The sequence below is a fragment of the Pristiophorus japonicus genome, chromosome 9 (genome assembly GCF_044704955.1).
Source record: "Pristiophorus japonicus isolate sPriJap1 chromosome 9, sPriJap1.hap1, whole genome shotgun sequence".
Taxonomy (NCBI): Eukaryota; Metazoa; Chordata; class Chondrichthyes; family Pristiophoridae; genus Pristiophorus; species Pristiophorus japonicus.
Genome location: NC_091985.1, coordinates 65,315,059 through 65,335,043, shown reverse-complemented (window position 1 = coordinate 65,335,043; position 19,985 = coordinate 65,315,059). Strand labels below are relative to the sequence as shown.

The following is a 19,985-nucleotide window of genomic DNA, read 5'->3' as shown; positions in this document are numbered from 1 at the left end:
AAATGCTAGTCACATTTCTTGAGCTAACTGTAGAGAGTTTAAGTAAGTGAGGATAATAGATTTATTTATTTTATTTGGCAATTTCAGGTATAGAGCAAAATGCAAATAACATCAAACAAAAATTCAACCAGGTAGAAAATGCCTGCCAAGATATAGGATGACCTTCAAGTAGACAATTATTGCTCTCAAACTGTCAGATGCAATTTTCATGTTTTAGTAATTTTTGATCAGTATGTTGCATAATTGGAGGTAGTTATTAAATGAACTGTCAGCTTGGCTATGTTAGTAGGAGTCCGAACTCAAATAACTAATTACAGAGGAAGATGAACATCAGAATTCTAGTTCCATGCCAGAATTGAGTGCATTCTATGCTGCCCAGTCCGTTCGCTACCTTGGTGTTGCTTTTGACCCCAAGATGAGCTTCCGATCACATATCCATGCCTTCACTAAGACCGCCTATTTCTCATGTAACATCGCCCGACTCCGCCCCTGCCTCAGCTCATCTGCTGCTGAAACTCTCATCCATGCCTTTGTTACCTTTAGGCTTGATTATTCCAATGTGCTCCTGGCTAGTCCTCCACCTACCATCCTCCATAAAATTAAGTTCATCCAAACTTTGCACCAAGTCCCGTTTACCCATCACCCCTGTGCCCGCTGAACTACATTGGCACCCAGTTAAGCAATGCCTCGATTTTAAAATTCTCAAGCTTGTTTTCAAATCCTTCCATGGCCTTGCCTCCTTCGTATCTCTGTAGCTTCCTACAGCTCGAAAACCCTCCAAGATATCGGTGCTCCTCAATTCTGTACTTTTGCCCATCTCTAATTTTAAATCGCTCCATCATTAACGGACATGCCTTCAGCGATCGAGGCCCTAAGTTCAGGAATTTCCTCACTATATCTCTCCATCACTCTTTCCTCCTTTAGGACACTCCTTAAAACCTACCTCTTCGACCAAGCTTTTGGTCACCTGGCCCAATATCTCCTTATGTGTCTCGGTGTCAAATATTGTTTGGTAACACTCCTATGTAGCACCTTGGGATGTTTTACTACATTAAAGGCGCTACATAACATAAGCTTTTGTTGTTGACTAGTGCAGTACTGAGGGAGTGGTACACTGTACACTGTACACTGTCAGATGCGTTTCCTTCAGATGAGACATTAAAACTGAGGTCCTATTTCTCTGTACATTAAAAATTACATTGCATTATTTGAAAAGGGTTAGGGAATACTCCTGGTGTCCTGGCCAACATTTCTCCTTAAACAAAACCACTGAAAAACAGATTAATTGTCTGTAGAATGTTGCTGATGAAAAATGGCTGCTGCACTTGCCTAGGTAATAATATCCCCAAAATAATTCTCTGTATGAAGGTCTTTGAGACTTTTCCATGATGTGATAAAGCAACATATAAATTCAACTATAACTTATTATAAATCAAGTAGTCCAGGGGTGGTGTTAGTGTTCGTAATTGAATCAGATGGTTAGAATACAGTCAGGTTATAAGCTGGCTGGTAAATCTGTTACCAGAAGGTAGTGTCACAAATCAAATTTCCAAGATTGTGAAACTGTGTAAAATTTATCTTTGATAAAACAAAAATTTAAGGTATCGAACAAGCGTTACATTATGCATTATTCAACCCTGACTAGTTATATTACACAAATCATCATCATAGGCAGTCTCTTGAATAAGGATGACTTGTTTCCACACCAAAAGGGATGAGTTTGCAGATGTTTCAATGAAGGACCCGATATTCCAGTCCTGAATTCCAGGGGTGGAAGATGCCTGTGCAGGACTTCTTTTAACGTGTGGTGACCGTTGCACATCAGCCACCATATGGGCTTGATAAAGCTAGGCCTTTATCCAGTGGCAAGGGTTAACTAAGACGACTGGAATCCTGCTCTGCTGCACGGATCTAGTGCGCACACATATCGCAGTGTGGGCAGGCCCATGTTCTTCTGGGTCCCATATCCCCATTTGCCGCACCTCCGCCATGATCTCTCGCCGCCCCTCTGCCACAAATGGCGGAGCAGGCTCGAGGGGCTAGATGTCCTACTCCTGTTCCTAATTCTTATTTTCTTATGTTATGTTCTTAGGTAAACAGTCGGCGCACCTCTGCCACAATATCTCACCGCTCCTCCGCCACAAAACATTCGCCGCACCTCCGCCACAATCTCTCATCACACCTCCGCATCAAACATTTGCCGCACCTCTGCCATGATCACTCACCAAATCTTAGCCACGATCCCTCATAGCTCCTCCGTCCCGATCATCCACCACATGTTTGCCTCGATCTCTTGCCGCTCATCCACCCTGACCTTCCTGCTCCTATGCTGTACCTGGGCCCTGCCGACGTTCTTGCCCACGCTCCAAACGGCGACCTGGGTTTTGATGACATCACCCAGTTGCCCACCCTGAAGCTGTAGAACACTTGGAGCGGCTCGCGCTGGAAGTTGGAGTGGCATGTTCCAGCTCTTTTAAAGCCCGACCTGCGGTGATGTCTTCTCACAGGTCGGGGTGGCCCATGATGTTGCAGGGGCCTACACTCCAGCTCTTTTATCCAACATTGTGGGCCACCTCGACTTGCGAGAGGACCACCATCGCAGGTCGGGAGGATAAAAGAGCTGGAGCGCGGGTCCCTGTAACATCGTGGGTCACCCTGACCTGTGAAAGGACACCACTGCAGGTTACACAAATAATATTACCATGTCTGCATAATTTTTCTATCAAATAAAATCACTATCAAACTCCAGAAATCTTTGGGCGTAAATCTACGCCAGTGCATTACGGGTATAAATGCAGGAAATTTGTGAGAACCGGTATTCTGCATGGGTGCAGAGCTATGTAAATGAGGGTTTGGGCGACATATTTCAGCAGCAATAGAAATGATCCAAAAAATTAAACACAAAGCTGTTTTTAACAGTGAAAAGTGAATTTGTTTTTATTTTGGTCATTAATCTTCCATTATGGAGAATTTAATAAAGAAATTGTCAATTAGAGTGGAACTGTTTTATCTATGCATCCTGTTGCGCTATTCAGATTGTTTTACAAGCAGAACGTTTAAGGAAATTGCTGTGCAAAGTAATCTAATAAAGGTAATTTTACCTCCGAAATCAAGTCAGATAATTTCTCTTTGATTGCAATTTAATTATGTTCAGTTTTTCCATCAGAGACGCAACAGATATATTAACAATTACAAATTAATGCTCGATCCCACAAACTGTTTAAAAAGTGATGAAGCTTAGAACAAAAATTACATTTTTAACAATGTATGCAATGACCGCTGAGCAATACTTGCTACTGCCTACACCCAAGAATTTCCTGGAACTTTGCAGCACAACTGCGGTGATGAGCATAGTATGTTTTTTGCAAGAAGATTTGCACATATCTAATTTATGCCAGTTTTACACTACACTTAACCAAAGTACTGTCAGTCTCAAGTGTACCTCAAAATTTCCAGAGCTCCCTCTCCAGCCCAAATGTATTCAGAAGGACTGAGCAGCTAGAATTACCTTCCCAATGTGCATACCCATATTCTGCGTAATAATGGAAGAGGAAGAGGGCAAAGGGCAAAAAGCTCAGATTGAGGCACCATGGGAGAAGACAGCAGCCCACTCGCTATTACAGGTTGAACGTCCGAAATCTGAAAACCTCGAGACCGAGGCCGTTCCACATTCAGGGTATTTCCAGATTCCGGAACGTCTTTGTCTGGGCCAAGGTAGGTGGGGTCAGGCAGCCGAGGTAAGGGGAAGGGAGGGGGGGGGCCGGGGCGAAGTCAGGCCGGAGTGGAGGAGGGCCGGTGCGGGCGAAGTCGCGGCGAGGTCGGGCCGGGACGAGGTCGGGCCACAGGGGGCCAGGCCGCCGAGGCGTGGGGGGGGGGCGGGGTGAAAGAGTCCGGATTTCGGAACATTTTCCGGTTTCCGGACGACCCCACCACGGATCGGCCCGATGTCTGGATTCCGGAACATTCCGAATTTTGGAACACTGGATTTCGGACGCTCAACCTGTACCCCTATTTGGTGGTACAATATTCTGCTTGTTCTATACCCGCTTTTATGTTCCAGCTCACTGCAGCCAAGTTGGACACTGACCTTACTTTCAGCAAGACCAGCGTAGAAATTGGCGTAAATTGAATCGAGGAAATTTTGGGTCATTTGGCCCAGATCTTCATGGAGATGTGCATTATTATAATGGGATCCTTGATGGTGCAAAAGAGGAATTTATGGAGTAAGTAACTTACGCCATCACTAATGTCGCTCCATATTTTTCCTGCGACTTTTGCGTTACTCTGCCGTTGCCAGTGTTGGTAACAGTTGAAAGCTAATTTTCATAGCTTCGCCCCCATCCCTGAAAACAATGGCAATTGCAATTTTGTTGTAGATGATTGGAAGCGACGAACCCCAGCACCAAGAGTGGCAGGCAGTTGCCACAATGGGAGCAGTACATGCTAGCCTCTCTCTTTGCTGCCCACCAGTCCCCACCATGGTGCCAGCAAGTCAGCTGGGCCAGTCCGCTCTGGCAGCCTGCAGCTGGGCCCTCACAGGCTCAAACACCCAGAAGTCACTGGTCACAAGTATCTCGAGGGTCCACAGCAGCCATCCACCAGATCTGCTGAGGCTACTTGGGGTGTACCTCGCAAGAGTCGTAGAGTTAGGAAACATTCTTCAAAGAAAATCTCTATGGGGATGATAACCTGCGAGTGAAATGAATGGAAGACAATTATGTTTGGAATTAAATTGAGCACCTTTGGGACTTTGGTCTGTAGTGTGGTTTAATAGGAAAGAATGTTATTAACATAGAACTTGTCTGAATGGTTTGAATGGTGTTCAATGCAGGATGAAGCGAGTGGTAAGAAGGTGTCAAGGACTGTTATGTAGAGGGGCTCTTTATAGATTTTCAATGCATGATGTGAGAATCTCAGTGGAATTGCTGAGCTGTGAGCAGATCCCTGACATTTCCCTAATGGCACTAATGTGGCCTTCCTTCCTCTGCTGCTTCGTCTCCTTCCTCCAGGTCTTCTTCATCTGATGACGACTGCTGCTGCTGCTTTTCCTCCTCCAAATGCAGGCCTCTCTGTAATACAATGTTGTGCAAAATGCAGCAGACCATGACAAAATATGTGGCACTCTATCTGGGACATAGTGCTTGGAGCCCCTCACAGCCCCACGCCCCCCCAAGAGTGGTCCAGGCATCCGAACCTCTGCTCAAGCTGGCCAATCGTGTGCTCAATTCTGGTTGTGCCTTGGCTTCCATTATATCTGTGCTGCCCAAGTGTGGTGGGGTTGCGCAGGGGTGTCATTAGCCAGGTCTGCAGGGCAGTATCCCTTGTTCCCCAGCACACATCCTATGCTCTGCCAGGGTCAAATGTCGGAGAATAAAAGTATCATGGTAGCTCCATGGGGACCTTGAGCAGACCAGTATGGCGTTGTTCCTGTAATCAGCAACTAGGTTTACATTGATATGTTGTCATTTTCTGTTGAAAAATGTTACTGGTTTATGTTCTGGTGCCCTAATGGCTGCGTGTGTTGAGTCAATCATGTCCTGCATGCAAAGTAAGCCAGAAACTACTGCAAACTCTCCCCTGTTGACTGCAGAGTTCAGTGAGGGAGGTGATGTACTGCTCAGCCCTAGAAAATAGAGCGCGGCCACCTGCTTAATGCAGCTGTCAACGGCAGACTGAGTTATGCGGCTGATGGTCCTGTCACAGATTGCAAGGATCCAGTGGCATTTTTTTTTCAAATCAGGGTTGTAACAACTTTGAGCACCACTGGCAAGGCATGCCTCCCTCCCCTCGCCCTCCCACCCCCTTTGTCCAGCAGATAACAGGCCGGATTGCAGAGATCTGCGTTAACCTTTCGAGAGAAGGAAGCCCCCTCCTGCACTTCTCCTCATAGGTCCAGGAAAGTGAGTCTTGATTTTGACCGAGAGTTAAAATGCAGTGGGGGTGGAGCTTTTAATTAGGCTGGGACAGGTATGTAACATACAGCCACAAACAGGGTAGTTAAAATGGTGGTTGGGGGGGGGGGGGCGGGAATGGCGTGGGAAGAGTGCCAGACCCGGGGGGTTAAAATCGGCCCAAAAATACATCCGAACATCAGAAAGACTGAAACCATAATGTTTGTTTCCTCATAATGAACTTCACTCCGTTGCCACTGGCTCCAGCGTCTTTCAGAGCCTTTCAATCAAACTGAACCAGACCTTGGTGAGCTGAAACAGGACCACTTGCTTCCAGTTGTACAACACCACCTCACCTCAGTCAAATCATTACTGATAATCTAATACTTACTGTTCTCACCTGTAGATTTGCTTTCTTCAATGTCCATCTTGCTGGCTTCCTATTATCATCATTTCAAATTTGCCCAAAACCCTGTGCCTAGCCATGTTATCTAAGTTAAAGGCCCTTTACAAAATCAAGTTATTGTTGTTACTATATTAACTAAATTGATTGTAGTATCAATGTACGGTACCACTGATAAATATAATGTAGGTTTGATTCCCTTAGTTCACGATGTTAAAGGTATCAACTATACTGCTACTGGGAGATGCTGGATGGAGGCCAAGCAGTTCACTGCAGAAAAGAAAGCAAACTGAATAAAGAGTCTTCAAGTAGCCACTCTTGGATGGTTCTTCAAGAATGTTATTGGTAATGACTTGAGAGCACTTGCCTTCTTGGGCACAGGGCATGTGGAATCGAGGTGAGAAATGGAAAGAAATAAAAAGGGCAGAAAGCAGCTTATCATGTAAAGATAAGTAGCCTCAAAAGTAAATTATCTGTCAGCACGTAGCTTGGCACTGGAAATATTAGCCTGTAATTTACAGTTAGCTGCGAAGCAAAGGCTCTCGTCGCTGACCTCGAAGAAAGCTGCCTACAGAGACCGCGTGATCTCATACATAACATAAGAACATAAGAATTAGGAACAGGAGTAGGCCAACTAGCCCCTCGAGCCTGCTCCGCCACTCAACAAGATCATGGCTGATCTGGCCGTGGACTCAGCTCCACTTACCCGCCCGCTCCCCATAACCCTTAATTCCCTTATTGGTTAAAAAATCTATCTATCTGTGATTTGAATACATTCAATGAGCTAGCCTCAACTGCTTCCTTGGGCAGAGAATTCCACAGATTCACAACCCTCTGGGAGAAGAAATTCCTTCTCAACTCAGTTTTAAATTGGCTCCCCCGTATTTTGAGGCTGTGCCCCCTAGTTCTAGTCTCCCCGACCAGTGGAAACAACCTCTCTGCCTCTATCTTGTCTATCTCTTTCATTATTTTAAATGTTTCGATAAGATCACCCCTCATCCTTCTGAACTCCGACGAGTAAAGACCCAGTCTACTCAATCTATCATCATAAGGTAACCCCCTCATCTCCGGAATCAGCCGAGTGAATCGTCTCTGTACCCCCTCAAAAGCTAGTATATCCTTCCTGAAGAAAGGTGACCAAAACTGCATGCAGTACTCCAGGTGCGGCCTCACCAATACCCTATACAGTTGCAGCAGGACCTCCCTGCTTTTGTACTCCATCCCTCTCGCAATGAAGGCCAACATTCCATTTGCCTTCCTGATTACCTGCTTCACCTGCAAACGATCCTTCTGTCAGCGACTTTCCGTCTTCAGACCCTGCAGAGATACCTTTACGTCGAGCCCCCTCCTAGGTGGTGCGCTCTGGCGAGGTATTTCTTCCGCCAGCAGCGCGACCTCAATTATGACACGCAGCTCCTGTTTGTGAACTTGGGGGGTGCCAGGACCGCCCTCCGGGAGCTGCCTGTCTTTTACAGGGAACTCATCAGGGTCTGGAACAAAGTCTCCACCAAGCGCAGCTCTCCGCCGGCTGGAGTGGCGGCCGTCCTGCAGGAACCGCTGCTCGGGAATCCGTACCTCCACGGCCGAGGTTTTATGTGGCGGTCGGAAGAGAGGGCTGTGGCTGGTGAGGTGACCAGGGTCAGGGACCTGCTCGATGGCGGAGGAGCGGGCTGGATGGCGCCAGACACGCTGGCGCGGCGCCTAAATTCTGCCAACGTCCGCCACGCGGCCGATGCCATCGAGTCGCTAAAAACAGCTCTGGGCCCTGACTCCGTTAGGTGCATCGAGGAGGCTCAAGCACGTGGGGAGATCCCGTCCGAACTGACCCCCGTCTGGACGGAATTCCTCATCGGCGCCAAACCCCGGAACCTCCCTCGGGGGCCGGCGCCTCACAACTTGAGCCGCCTCGGGGAAATCCTCTCCGTGCCTTTCAGTTCCGCGCAGAGGGGTTTCCTGTACGGGCTGCTCCTGCACACCCTCAACTTTGCCATCCTCGCCGGCCGTCCGGACACGCCATGGCGTACCATCTTGCCGTCCGGAGGAGGCGGGGGTCCCCGATGGAGGGCACTCTACGCAGGGGTCCTCCCACTATTCATCGGGGACTTGGCCTGGAGGGTGGTGCACGGAGCAGTGCCGTGCAATAAATTTTTAAGCCGGTTCACGGACTCCCAGGCCGCCTGCAATTTCTGCGGTCTGGAGGAGTCCGTGTTCCATGTTTTTATTGAGTGCACGAGGTTGCAGCCCCTGTTCCATTATTTGAAGGGGCTGCTCCTGAAATTCTGGCTGCACTTCAGTCCCACTCTCCTGATCTTTGGGCACCCTGTGCGGAGGGGAGCGGGTAGGTCCGAAGGCCTCCTCGTAGGACTGCTCCTGGGCACGGCCAAGGGTGCCATCAGCCGGTCCAGGCAGCGGGCGGTCGAGGGGGTCGTTCAACCTGACTGCCTGCCTCTCTTCCGCTCTTACATCCGGTCCAGGGTGTCCTTGGAGATGGAGCACGCGGTGTCCACCGGTACGCTCGCGGCCTTCCGCGAGAGGTGGGCACCGGAGGGACTGGAGTGCATCATCACGCCCGGCAACCAAATTTTAATTTGATTTTACGTTTTAAAGTTTAATTTGTTTTAATTGCCGGTGCTTTTAGTGTCCCCCTTCCCTTTTATAGGGGGCACTGGGGAAAATTGTGATTTTAGTGCCCAAAAAAAAAACCAAAAAATAGAAAAACACAAAAAAAAAGGGGGGGGAAAAAAGGGCCTTGTAAATGTCTGGAGTGTCACCCAGGTCGGGTGGCACCGTTTAATGTTTTATGTTTTTGCAGGTGAACTCCAAAAAGAGTTTCATGCACAAGGAACCAATGGTAGAGCAGTGGAGGCGTGTTCTGCTCAGTTGGAGCAGTGAGCAGTGAGGAGAGCTGCTATCAACTTTTGCTCCTGCCTGGAGAGCCCTGAGACCAGCCCAGGAAGAGAAGGAAGGAAGGGGCTTCACCACCAACTTTCACCCAGAGGGAGAGGAGGAGAAAAGAAAACTTTTTTACATCTTTACCATTTCTGCAAAGAGTTGGAGAGAGGGGGAAAAGACCAACAACAACAACATCCAGTGTGGAAGGAGGGAGACTCTACCATTCTACAGGTGGGTGTTGGTGCAGTCCCAAAAAGACTTTGTTGAATCGGTGGGGGGAGGAAAGAAGACCACTGAGGGCCGGAACATCGCGGGGGGTGTGTGTGTGTGTGGAAGTGTGCGTGGGGGCCGTGCTTACAACTAGGCCCCCCCCACAATTGGAACCCCCCCACCCCCCACATTTGCCTAGCCTGGGATAGCTGGAGCTACCAGGCTGAAGATTTTTCTCATTTACCCAATTAACATCGTTAGGAGTGTGTGCCTGGTGGCTCTAGCTACCCCAGGTGAAGACATCTTCTCCCCCCACCTGAAGACCAACCCAAAGACTGTGCTTGTGTGTTTTGCCATCTGGGGAGTGCACCCACCCACAGCTGCGAGGGGAGACCTGCCCTCGCAGTTCCCCCCCCCTTCCCACCCCCCTCTCTCTTTCCCTGTTACTCTGATTCTCCCCTCTCTCTCTGAGAGCCCTTTTCCTCCCAAATCAATTAAAAAAACAACAAACAAACAATTGAGACAACTGAGCAGAGGGAGCAAGGCCCCTCCCCAATTGCCAACTAGGGGAGAGGTACCTCATTAAGGGCTCCTCTGCTCAGTCTAATCAAACGAGGCCAATTAAGACCATTAAGGCCTGTGACTTTGGGGTGGGTGTAGTCCTTAAAGGGACCCCGTGATGGCGACCCCATCCACGCCGGTGGCAGGGCCAGCGAGGACATATGCGCAGGTGGCAACCGCTTCCACGGCACCTCCTGCGCCACCCGCTGCCCTGCCACCTTTCAGATTAATCACCAAAAAACACGGGGTCAAGAGCTACACTCACCCCACAATGACCATCGAGGAGTGCGTGCGGGCGATGGCTGGGGTAGTCGGCCCCTCGGCCATTGTCGCGGCCTCCAAGATGTCTGGGAAGGCCGTGTTCTTCCTGGGGTCGGAGCGGGCGGTGTCCCTGGCCCTTGAAAAGGGGCTCACGGTGGGCGGGACGTTCCTGCCGGTGGACCCTCTCGAGGCCACCGCGCAGAGGGTCATCATATCGAACGTCCCGCCCTTTGTTCCCGCTGAGCTCCTCCTCCCTCACCTACACCAACTGGGGGAGGTAAGGTCAGGGATCAACCCCATACCGCTCGGCCTAAGGGAGAACAGCCTGCGCCACGTGTTCTCCTTCCGCCGCCAGCTCTTTGTCCGGCTGGCGCGGGAGGAGACGACAGAGGGGTATTTTAATGTGGTGCACGAGGGGACTGCCTACCGCGTCTTCTGGACGTCGGACGGCGTGCGGTGCCATGCCTGCAGGGAGGTGGGGCATGTTCGTAAGAACTGCCCCGCCTCCAAGGCCGCCAAACCACCGAAGGCGGCCAAGGCTGGCGCCGCCGCCACCCCTCCCCCTAGTTGCGTCCGCGTGCCGGGAGCCGTAGGTGCGCGGGCATCGTCGGAGGCCTTTGTTTTCAGGGCCTCCGGCGGGGGGGAGGGAGAGCGTCCGACCGGAAAGAAGGCGCGGAAGAAGGCAAAACATCAAGAGGCGGGTCCCCTCAGTGCGCCAGATAATTTGACCACCGCGCTCAGCCCAACCCAGTCACCGGCGAGCGCGGGGTGCCCTGAGCCCGTGCCTGAGCCCTTGACCAATACCGCGGAGGGGCCCGGGCACGGGCAAGAAAAGGAAAAGGGGGGGCGGAGCGGGAGGCCTCGGCAGACATGGAGGTCTCCCTGCCTTCGCGCACCCCCAGGAACAAAAAGAGGCACCGCCCCAATGAGGCAGAGGGAGAACAACATCCCTCCGCGGAGGAGGCGGTGCCCGCCGCGTGTCCCGCGTCCCCCACCAGCGCCCCCAAATTGCGCTGCAGGCGCGAGGAGTCTGTCCCCGGGGAGGGTGAGGCAGTCGAGGCTGCCCAGCCGCTGCCTCCTGGGGATGGCGTGGAAGATCTGCCTGTCGTGGGGGGCGTGGGGCCAGTGGAAGAATGCGTAGCCGCCGGGTCGAGCGTCCCGGGGACCGAGGCGGGCGGGGCCGAAAAGGCCGAACCTGAGCCCGCCCAGCCAATACCCAACTTCCCCCGGGATTTGCTCGACTCGGTAGAAACTGAAAATATGAACAAGTTTAATGAATCCGTACACGCTGGGCTGGGGGGAGGCGGCGGGGAGGGGGAAGAACAACAACCCTCGCCCCCTACTTTGGAGCTGAGGGACTTGGTGGACCTGGAGAATTTTCTAAACCAGGTCTCTCCGTGTTCCCCGGCTCCTGGGGCGGAGGAGGAACCCCTTCCGCTGTCGCTTCCCGACCCAGCACCAATTTTAAAAGAGCCCAGTGGGGACTCCTCTGCCGACGATCCTGGGGGTGGGATCGGGGCAGAGCCAGGGCCAGATGGAGCGGCCGGGCCGTTTGCCGTACCTCGTGCGGTCGACGGGCCGGCTGCTAGCGGCGACCTCCCGGAGAGGGACGGGGACTCGGTGGAGGACGCGGGTGAAGATCTCGAGTCCATCGCCAGTGAGGCGGTGGATCTGCTCGCGGCCGCCACTGAGACCCTCCTCATTCCCGCAGAGGAACTCCGGGACTTTTTGGTCCAGTGCCGGGGTCGCCGCGACCAAGCCCGTCTGGCCCTGGAAAGATGGTCCGAGCCGGGGCTGCTCGTCGCGTCCGTCCGCGCCGCCGCTAAAACCATGGCCGCGGGCGGGCCCTTATCAAAGGCTCAAGGCCTTGAGCTGCGCCGGCTCAAAAAGTTCCTCGCTGGGCTGCTGAAGGAGTGGAGGTCAACAAATGACTCCACTCCCCCCCCACAATAGGTTAGGTAGAGGTTGCACTATGCTCTAGTCATGAAGATAACCATAGCCAGCCTCAACATCAACGGCGGCAGAGGGGCACGCCGTAGATTTGACAATTTTTCGCTCCTGCGGGAGGGGAAATATGCGGTGTGCTTCCTGCAAGAAACCCACACCGTTCCGGGAGACGAAGCCACGTGGCTCCTGGAATGGCAAGGAGAGGTCCGCATGAGCCACCTCACCGCCATTTCTAGTGGGGTGGTAATCTTGCTGGGCCCGCATTTTCAGCCGGAGATCTTGGGGGTCGAGGAGCCCGTGCCAGGCCGCTTGCTGCACGTAACGGTTCGCCTGGGGGACGTGCCGCTCCATCTTGTGAACGTGTACGCCCCTCAGCCCGGCCCGCAGCAAACGCGCTTCTTTGAAGAGGTGTCCGCTCTTCTTGGCTCCGTCGACGTCGGCGACTGCATTGTCCTCGGGGGGGATTTTAACTGCACCCTCGAGGCGAGGGACCGCTTCGGTGCCCTGCAGTGCATTACGGCGATGGAGAAGTTGAGGGACCTGGTCGGGTCCTTCGACTTGGTGGACGTCTGGCGAAATCTCCACCCCGACTCCAGCGCCTTTACTTGGGTGAGGCCTGGAGTAGGATGGTCCAGAGTCGACCGCCTTTACGTGTCTCGGGCGTACGTTTCCTGCGTCCCGGCGGCCTCCATGCGGCCGGTGCCGTGTTCGGACCACCACCTGGTGTGGGCGGAGCTCGCTTCGCTCCGCGCGAGGACGGGGTCCGCGTACTGGCACTTTAACAACCAGCTGCTGGAGGACGTGCGGTTCCAGGACTCGTTCCGTCGATTCTGGGCCGACTGGAGAAGGAAGCAGGGGGGCTTCCCCTCCTTGAGGCTATGGTGGGACGTGGGCAAGGCTCACGTCCGCGTCTTCTGTCAAGAGTACGCGAGGGGGTCGACCAAGAGGCGGGCGGCCAGAGTCGGGCGCCTAGAAAAAGAGGTGCTCGACCTGGAAGCCCGTCTCGGTCAAGTCGTCCAGGACCCGGCCCTGCGGACGGTGTACGAAGCGAAGAAGGCCGCGCTGAAGGACCTGCAGCTCGTCGGGTCCCGAGGTGCGTTCGTGAGGTCGCGGATCCGGTTCCTGCGGGATCTGGACCGCGGCTCCCCCTTCTTCTACTCGCTGGAAAAAAGGCAGAGTGTCCGTAAGCAGCTCTTGACGCTGCTGGCCGACGACGGTTCTCTCGTCTCGGATCCGGAGGGCGTCAACAACAGGGCCCGTGAATATTACGGGGCTCTGTTCTCTCCGGATCCGTCCAGCGAGGAAGCGCGTAGAGTTTTGTGGGAGGACCTGCCGAAGGTCAGCCCGGAGGGCGCCGAAAATCTGGAAGCTCCGCTAAGCCTGGCGGAGCTGACCGGTGCCCTCGACCGGCTCTCGAGGGGAAAATCCCCGGGGCTGGACGGGCTGACCGTGGAGTTCCACAGGGCGTTCTGGGACGTCCTGGGGGGCGACTACGCGCGGGTCCTGGGGGAAAGTCTGGCGACCGGGGAGATGCCCCTCTCTTGGCGCAGGGCAGTCATCGTCCTGCTGCCTAAGAAGGGCGATCTCCGCCTCCTTAAGAACTGGCGCCCGGTCTCCCTCCTCAGCACGGACTACAAAATCTTCGCCAGGGCGATGTCTGCTCGCCTTGGTGCCGTGCTGGACCACATGATCCACCCCGACCAGTCCTACACGGTCCCGGGCCGGACAATCCACGATAACATCCATCTGGTCCGGGACCTCATCCATTGTTCCCAGGAGGCTGGTCTGTCGGTCGCCTTCCTATCCCTCGACCAAGAGAAGGCGTTCGACAGGGTGGATCACGACTATCTGCTCGGAACTCTGCGCGCTTTCGGGTTCGGGACGCATTTCGTCGCCCGGATCCGACTTTTGTACGCCGCCGCGGAGTGTCTGATTAAGGTTAACGGGTCCTTGACGGCGCCCCTTCGCTTTAGGAGAGGGGTGCGCCAGGGATGCCCCATGTCCGGCCAGTTATACGCCGTTTGCGTGGAGCCTTTCCTGCGCCTCTTGCGGACGAGGTTGACGGGACTGGCTCTGCAAGGGCCGGGCGTGGAGGTCGTCCTCTCGGCTTACGCCGATGACGTGCTCCTCGCGGTAGAGGATCCCGCTGACCTGCGGAGGATGCGTGAGTGCCAGGAGATTTACTCGGCCGCGTCCTCCGCCAGGATCAACTGGGAGAAATGTTCCGGACTCCTGGTGGGTCAGTGGCGGGTGGACTCCCTGCCGGAGGAGCTCAGGCCTTTTGCCTGGAGCACGACCCATCTCCTCTATCTGGGAGTCTACCTTAGCCCCGACGAGGGAGCCTGGCCGGCGAACTGGCAGGAGCTGGAGGCCAAGGTCGCCGCTCGCCTAGGGCGCTGGACAGGACTGCTCCGAGTGCTGTCCTACAGGGGTCGAGCGCTAGTCATAAACCAGCTGGTGGCCGCAATGTTGTGGTACCGGCTGGTCACTTTGACCCCACCCCCTGCGTTTGTCGCCAAGATACAGAAGAAGCTGGTGGACGACTTCTGGAACAACAGGAAGCACTGGGTCTCCGCCGCGGTCTTGAGTCTCCCGCTTGAGGAGGGCGGTCAGTCGTTGGTGTGCGTCAGCGCCCAGCTCGCGACTTTCCGTCTTCAGACCCTGCAGAGATACCTTTACGTCGAGCCCCCTCCTAGGTGGTGTGCTCTGGCGAGGTATTTCTTCCGCCAGCAGCGCGACCTCAATTATGACACGCAGCTCCTGTTTGTGAACTTGGGGGGTGCCAGGACCGCCCTCCGGGAGCTGCCTGTCTTTTACAGGGAACTCATCAGGGTCTGGAACAAAGTCTCCACCAAGCGCAGCTCTCCGCCGGCTGGAGTGGCGGCCGTCCTGCAGGAGCCGCTGCTCGGGAATCCGTACCTCCACGGCCGAGGTTTTATGTGGCGGTCGGAAGAGAGGGCGGTGGCTGTTGAGGTGACCAGGGTCAGGGACCTGCTCGATGGCGGAGGAGCGGGCTGGATGGCGCCAAACACGCTGGCGCGGCGCCTAAACTCTGCCAACATCCGCCACGCGGCCGATGCCATCGAGTCGCTAAAAACAGCTCTGGGCCCTGACTCCGTTAGGTGCATCGAGGAGGCTCAAGCACGTGGGGAGATCCCGTCCGAACTGACCCCCGTCTGGACGGAATTCCTCATCGGCGCCAAACCCCGGAACCTCCCTCGGGGGCCGGCGCCTCACAACTTGAGCCGCCTCGGGGAAATCCCCTCCGTGCCTTTCAGTTCCGCGCGGAGGGGTTTCCTGTACGGGCTGCTCCTGCACACCCTCAACTTTGCCATCCTCGCCGGCCGTCCGGACACGCCATGGCGTACCATCTTGCCATCCGGAGGAGGCGGGGGTCCCCGATGGAGGGCACTCTACGCAGGGGTCCTCCCACTATTCATCGGGGACTTGGCCTGGAGGGTGGTGCACGGAGCAGTGCCGTGCAATAAATTTTTAAGCCGGTTCACGGACTCCCAGGCCGCCTGCAATTTCTGCGGTCTGGAGGAGTCCGTGTTCCATGTTTTTATTGAGTGCACGAGGTTGCAGCCCCTGTTCCATTATTTGAAGGGGCTGCTCCTGAAATTCTGGCTGCACTTCAGTCCCACTCTCCTGATCTTTGGGCACCCTGTGCGGAGGGGAGCGGGTAGGTCCGAAGGCCTCCTCGTAGGACTGCTCCTGGGCACGGCCAAGGGTGCCATCAGCCGGTCCAGGCAGCGGGCGGTCGAGGGGGTCGTTCAACCTGACTGCCTGCCTCTCTTCCGCTCTTACATCCGGTCCAGGGTGTCCTTGGAGATGGAGCACGCGGTGTCCACCGGTACGCTCGCGGCCTTCCGCGAGAGGTGGGCACCGGAGGGACTGGAGTGCATCATCACGCCCGGCAACCAAATTTTAATTTGATTTTACGTTTTAAAGTTTAATTTGTTTTCATTGCCGGTGCTTTTAGTGTCCCCCTCCCCTTTTATAGGGGGCACTGGAAAAATTTGATTTTAGCGTCCCAAAAAAAACCAAAAAAAGAAAAAAAAGGAAAAAAAAAAGTGGCCTTGAAAATGTCTGCTGTGTCACCCAGGCGGGTGGCATGGTTTTAATGTTTATGTTTATTTTCCAGTAAACTCAAAAGAGTTTCATGCACAAGGACCCCCAGGTCCCTCTGCACCGCAGCATGTTGTAATTTCTCCCCATTCAAATAATATTCCCTTTTACTTTTCTTTTTTCCAAGATGGATGACCTCACATTTTCCGACATTGTATTCCATCTGCCAAACCTTAGCCCATTCACTTAACCTATCTAAAGCTCTTTGCAGCCTCTCTGTGTCCTCTATACAACCCGCTTTCCCACTAATCTTTGTGTCATCTGCAAATTTTGTTACACTACACTTTGTCCCCTCTTCCAGGTCATCTATGTATATTGTAAACAGTTGTGGTCCCAGCACCAATCACTGTGGCACACCACTAACCACCGATTTCCAACCCGAAAAGGACCCATTTATCACGACTCTCTGCTTTCTGTTAGCCAGCCAATTCTCTATCAATGCTAATACATTTCCTCTGGCTCCGCGTACCTTTATCTTCTGCAGTAACCTTTTGTATGGCACCTTATCGAATGCCTTTTGGAAATCTAAATACACCACATTCATCGGTACACCTCTATCCACCATGCTCGTTATATCCTCAAAGATTAGTGAAACATGATTTCCCCTTCATGAATCCATGTTGTGTCTGCTTGATTGCACTATTCCTATCTAGATGTCCCGCTATTTCTTCCTTAATGATAGCTTCAAGCATTTTCCCCACTACAGATGTTAAACTAACCGGCCTATAGTTACCTGCCTTTTGTCTGCCCCCTTTTTTAAACAGAGGTGTTACATTAGCTGCTTTCCAATCCGCTGGTACCTCCCCAGAGTCCAGAGAATTTTGGTAGATTATAACAAATGCATCTGCTACAACTTCCGCCATCTCTTTTAATACCCTGGGATGCATTTCATCAGGACCAGGGGACTTGTCTACCTTGAGTCCCATTAGCCTGTCCAGCACTACCCCCCTAGTGATAGTGATTATCTCAAGGTCCTCCCTTCCCACATTCCCGTGACCAGCAATTTCTGGCATGGTTTTTGTCTCTTCCACTGTGAAGACCGAAGCAAAATAATTGTTTAAGGTCTCAGCCATTTCCACATTTCCCATTATTAAATCCCCCTTCTCATCTTCTAAGGGACCAACATTTACTTTAGTCACTCTTTTCCATTTTATATATTGGTAAAAGCTTTTACTATCTGTTTTTATGTTTTGCGCAAGTTTACTTTCGTAATCTATCTTTCCTTTCTTTATTGCTTTCTTAGTCATTCTTTGCTGTCGTTTAAAATTTTCCCAATCTTCTAGTTTCCCACTAACCTTGGCCACCTTATACGCATTGGTTTTTAATTTGATACTTTCCTTTATTTCCTTGGTTATCCACGGCTGGTTATCTCTTCTCTTACCGCCCTTCTTTTTCACTGGAATATATTTTTGTTGAGCACTATGAAAGAGATCCTTAAAAGTCCTCCACTGTTCCTCAATTGTGCCACCGTTTAGTCTGTGTTTCCAGTCTACTTTAGCCAACTCTGCCCTCATCCCACTGTAGTCCCCTTTGTTTAAACATAGTATGCTCGTTTGAGACACTACTTCCTCACCCTCAATCTGTATTACAAATTCAATCATACTGTGATCACTCATTCCAAGAGGATCTTTTACTAGGAGATCGTTTATTATTCCTGTCTCATTACACAGGACCAGATCTAAGATAGCTTGCTCCCTTGTAGGTTCTGTAACATACTGTTCTAAGAAACAATCCCGTATGCATTCTATGAATTCCTCCTCAAGGCTACCCCGTGCGATTTGATTTGACCAATCGATATGTAGGTTAAAATCCCCCATGATTACTGCCGTTCCTTTTTCACATGCCTCCATTATTCCCTTGATTATTGCCCGCCCCACCGTGAAGTTATTATTTGGGGGTCTATCAACTATGCCCACCAGTGACTTTTTCCCCTTACTGTCTCTAATCTCCACCCACAAAGATTCAACATTTTGTTCATTAGAGCCAATATCATCTCTCACAACTGCCCTGATATCATCCTTCATTAACAGAGCTACCCCACCTCCTTTCCCTTCTTGTCTATCTTTCCGAATTGTCAGATACCCCTGTATGTTTAATTCCCAGTTTGGCCACCCTGCAACCACGTTTCTGTAATGGCCACCAAATCATACCCATTTGTAATGATTTGTGCCGTAATCTCATTTACTTTATTTCGAATGCTGCGTGCGTTTAGGTAGAGTGTTTTAATACTAGTTTTTAAACCATGATTTTTAGTTTTGACCCCTCCTGCAGCCCCTTTATATTCATACATATTGTCCCTTCCTATCACCTTGTGGCGAAAACCTGAGGTTTCTCGCGTGCAGTTGATTGTAGCACTGTGAATAGGGGATTCTTATGGCGATGTTGCAATGACGTCAACAAGCTGTCTAAGCAGCCAATCATATTGAATAATTTTAACAGACAGCAAACCAGCAAATAAAAAGCAACTTTTAATCCTCACTTTTTAAAAATGTCAGAGTGCGAAGTAAAGATTGGGACTTTCATATGGGGATAAAGCTGAAATATCATGAAATTTAAAAACTAAAAATAATTGTAATTTTTTTATCACAATGGAGAAATGTGACATCCCACAAATATAAAAAATAGTTTTTCAGGACCAGAACGATTGTTTAGCTGTCAATCTGGTGTTAAAATCTCAGTTACACCTATTCCAACAAGGCTTAACATTTAATGGGGCATTTAACAGCTATATTCCCACAGAAAAACTCAAGTTTTCATCAGTTCCACTGCTTACACTGATTACACTAATTGCTGGTTATTGGAAGGGTGGGGGGGGGTGGGGGGTGGGGGCGTGTGGGGTAACACAGCACAACCTGTGTTGGAGAAGTGAATGACTGACCGGAACTTCAGCATACGCTAAATCCTGAAACTGCAGTCAGTTTCAAAGGGGTAATGATACCAAACGCAAACCCACCACAAAATTCGGGTCAATAAATGTCTAGAACTTCAAATGTCATTTCCAAGAGTGTAGGAACTTGCAAAATAATTTCTGGGTTACATACTCAAAACATACAATGCAGACAATTTTAAAGATTTTGCTTTCCATGAGAAATAAAAAGTCAGAAATGCAATTGCTGCAAACCTTGTATTCCTTTAAGGTACAAGGGCAAATTTAGAACTTCAAATGAAACCCATCTTTTTTGATTACAGAAATAAGTTGACAAATATCCCAACAGAAAAAGACAATATCAGTACTGAAATACAGACCAAAGTATCACCATACAACCCAGCAGGAATGTACTGTCATAACAGGTCAGTGTAACCCTATGGACTCAAGTCAATTTAAGCCTAGTGAAATGCAGTGTGAACTATGGTCCCAAGGGCATAAATCCGGTAAAACTGCTTGGCAAGCAAGGTTTGCAATTTAAAAAATAAAAATGGCCGTATCAAAACTTATCCATAGGATCACTGGAACTACATTTAGGGGGTTTTAATTAATTAAAATAATTTTGCATTTAATTAAAGTAATTTTGTTTATTGTACATTATTTTGTTTTAGAAATATAGAAACACATTGCCAGCTTTGTCAGACTAAAGAATTTCATCCAGCAGCTATGCCCTAAGGGTTCTGAAAATGACACCTTGAGTTAATTTTTATTACTGTAATATTAGGGTGTGCTTCAGCAACACACTGCAAGATGAATTGTAATAAAA

The 19,985-nt window shown here is 51.2% G+C and overlaps 1 protein-coding gene across 3 annotated transcripts in view; it reads right to left on the bottom strand.

Moving 5' to 3' along the window:
- Positions 1-19,985, bottom strand: part of hhat (hedgehog acyltransferase) — a 395,685-nt gene that overhangs the window by 290,478 nt on the left and 85,222 nt on the right. The window contains exon 10 of one of the 3 annotated variants that reach the window (XM_070888700.1): positions 4,825-5,069. The exons of the other annotated variants lie outside the window; for them this stretch is intronic. Within the exon in view, the coding sequence (XP_070744801.1) occupies positions 4,883-5,069 (187 nt within the window). The 3' untranslated portion in view covers positions 4,825-4,882. Of the gene's footprint in view, positions 1-4,824; positions 5,070-19,985 lie in introns of those variants that run through there. 3 annotated transcript variants of the gene reach the window in all.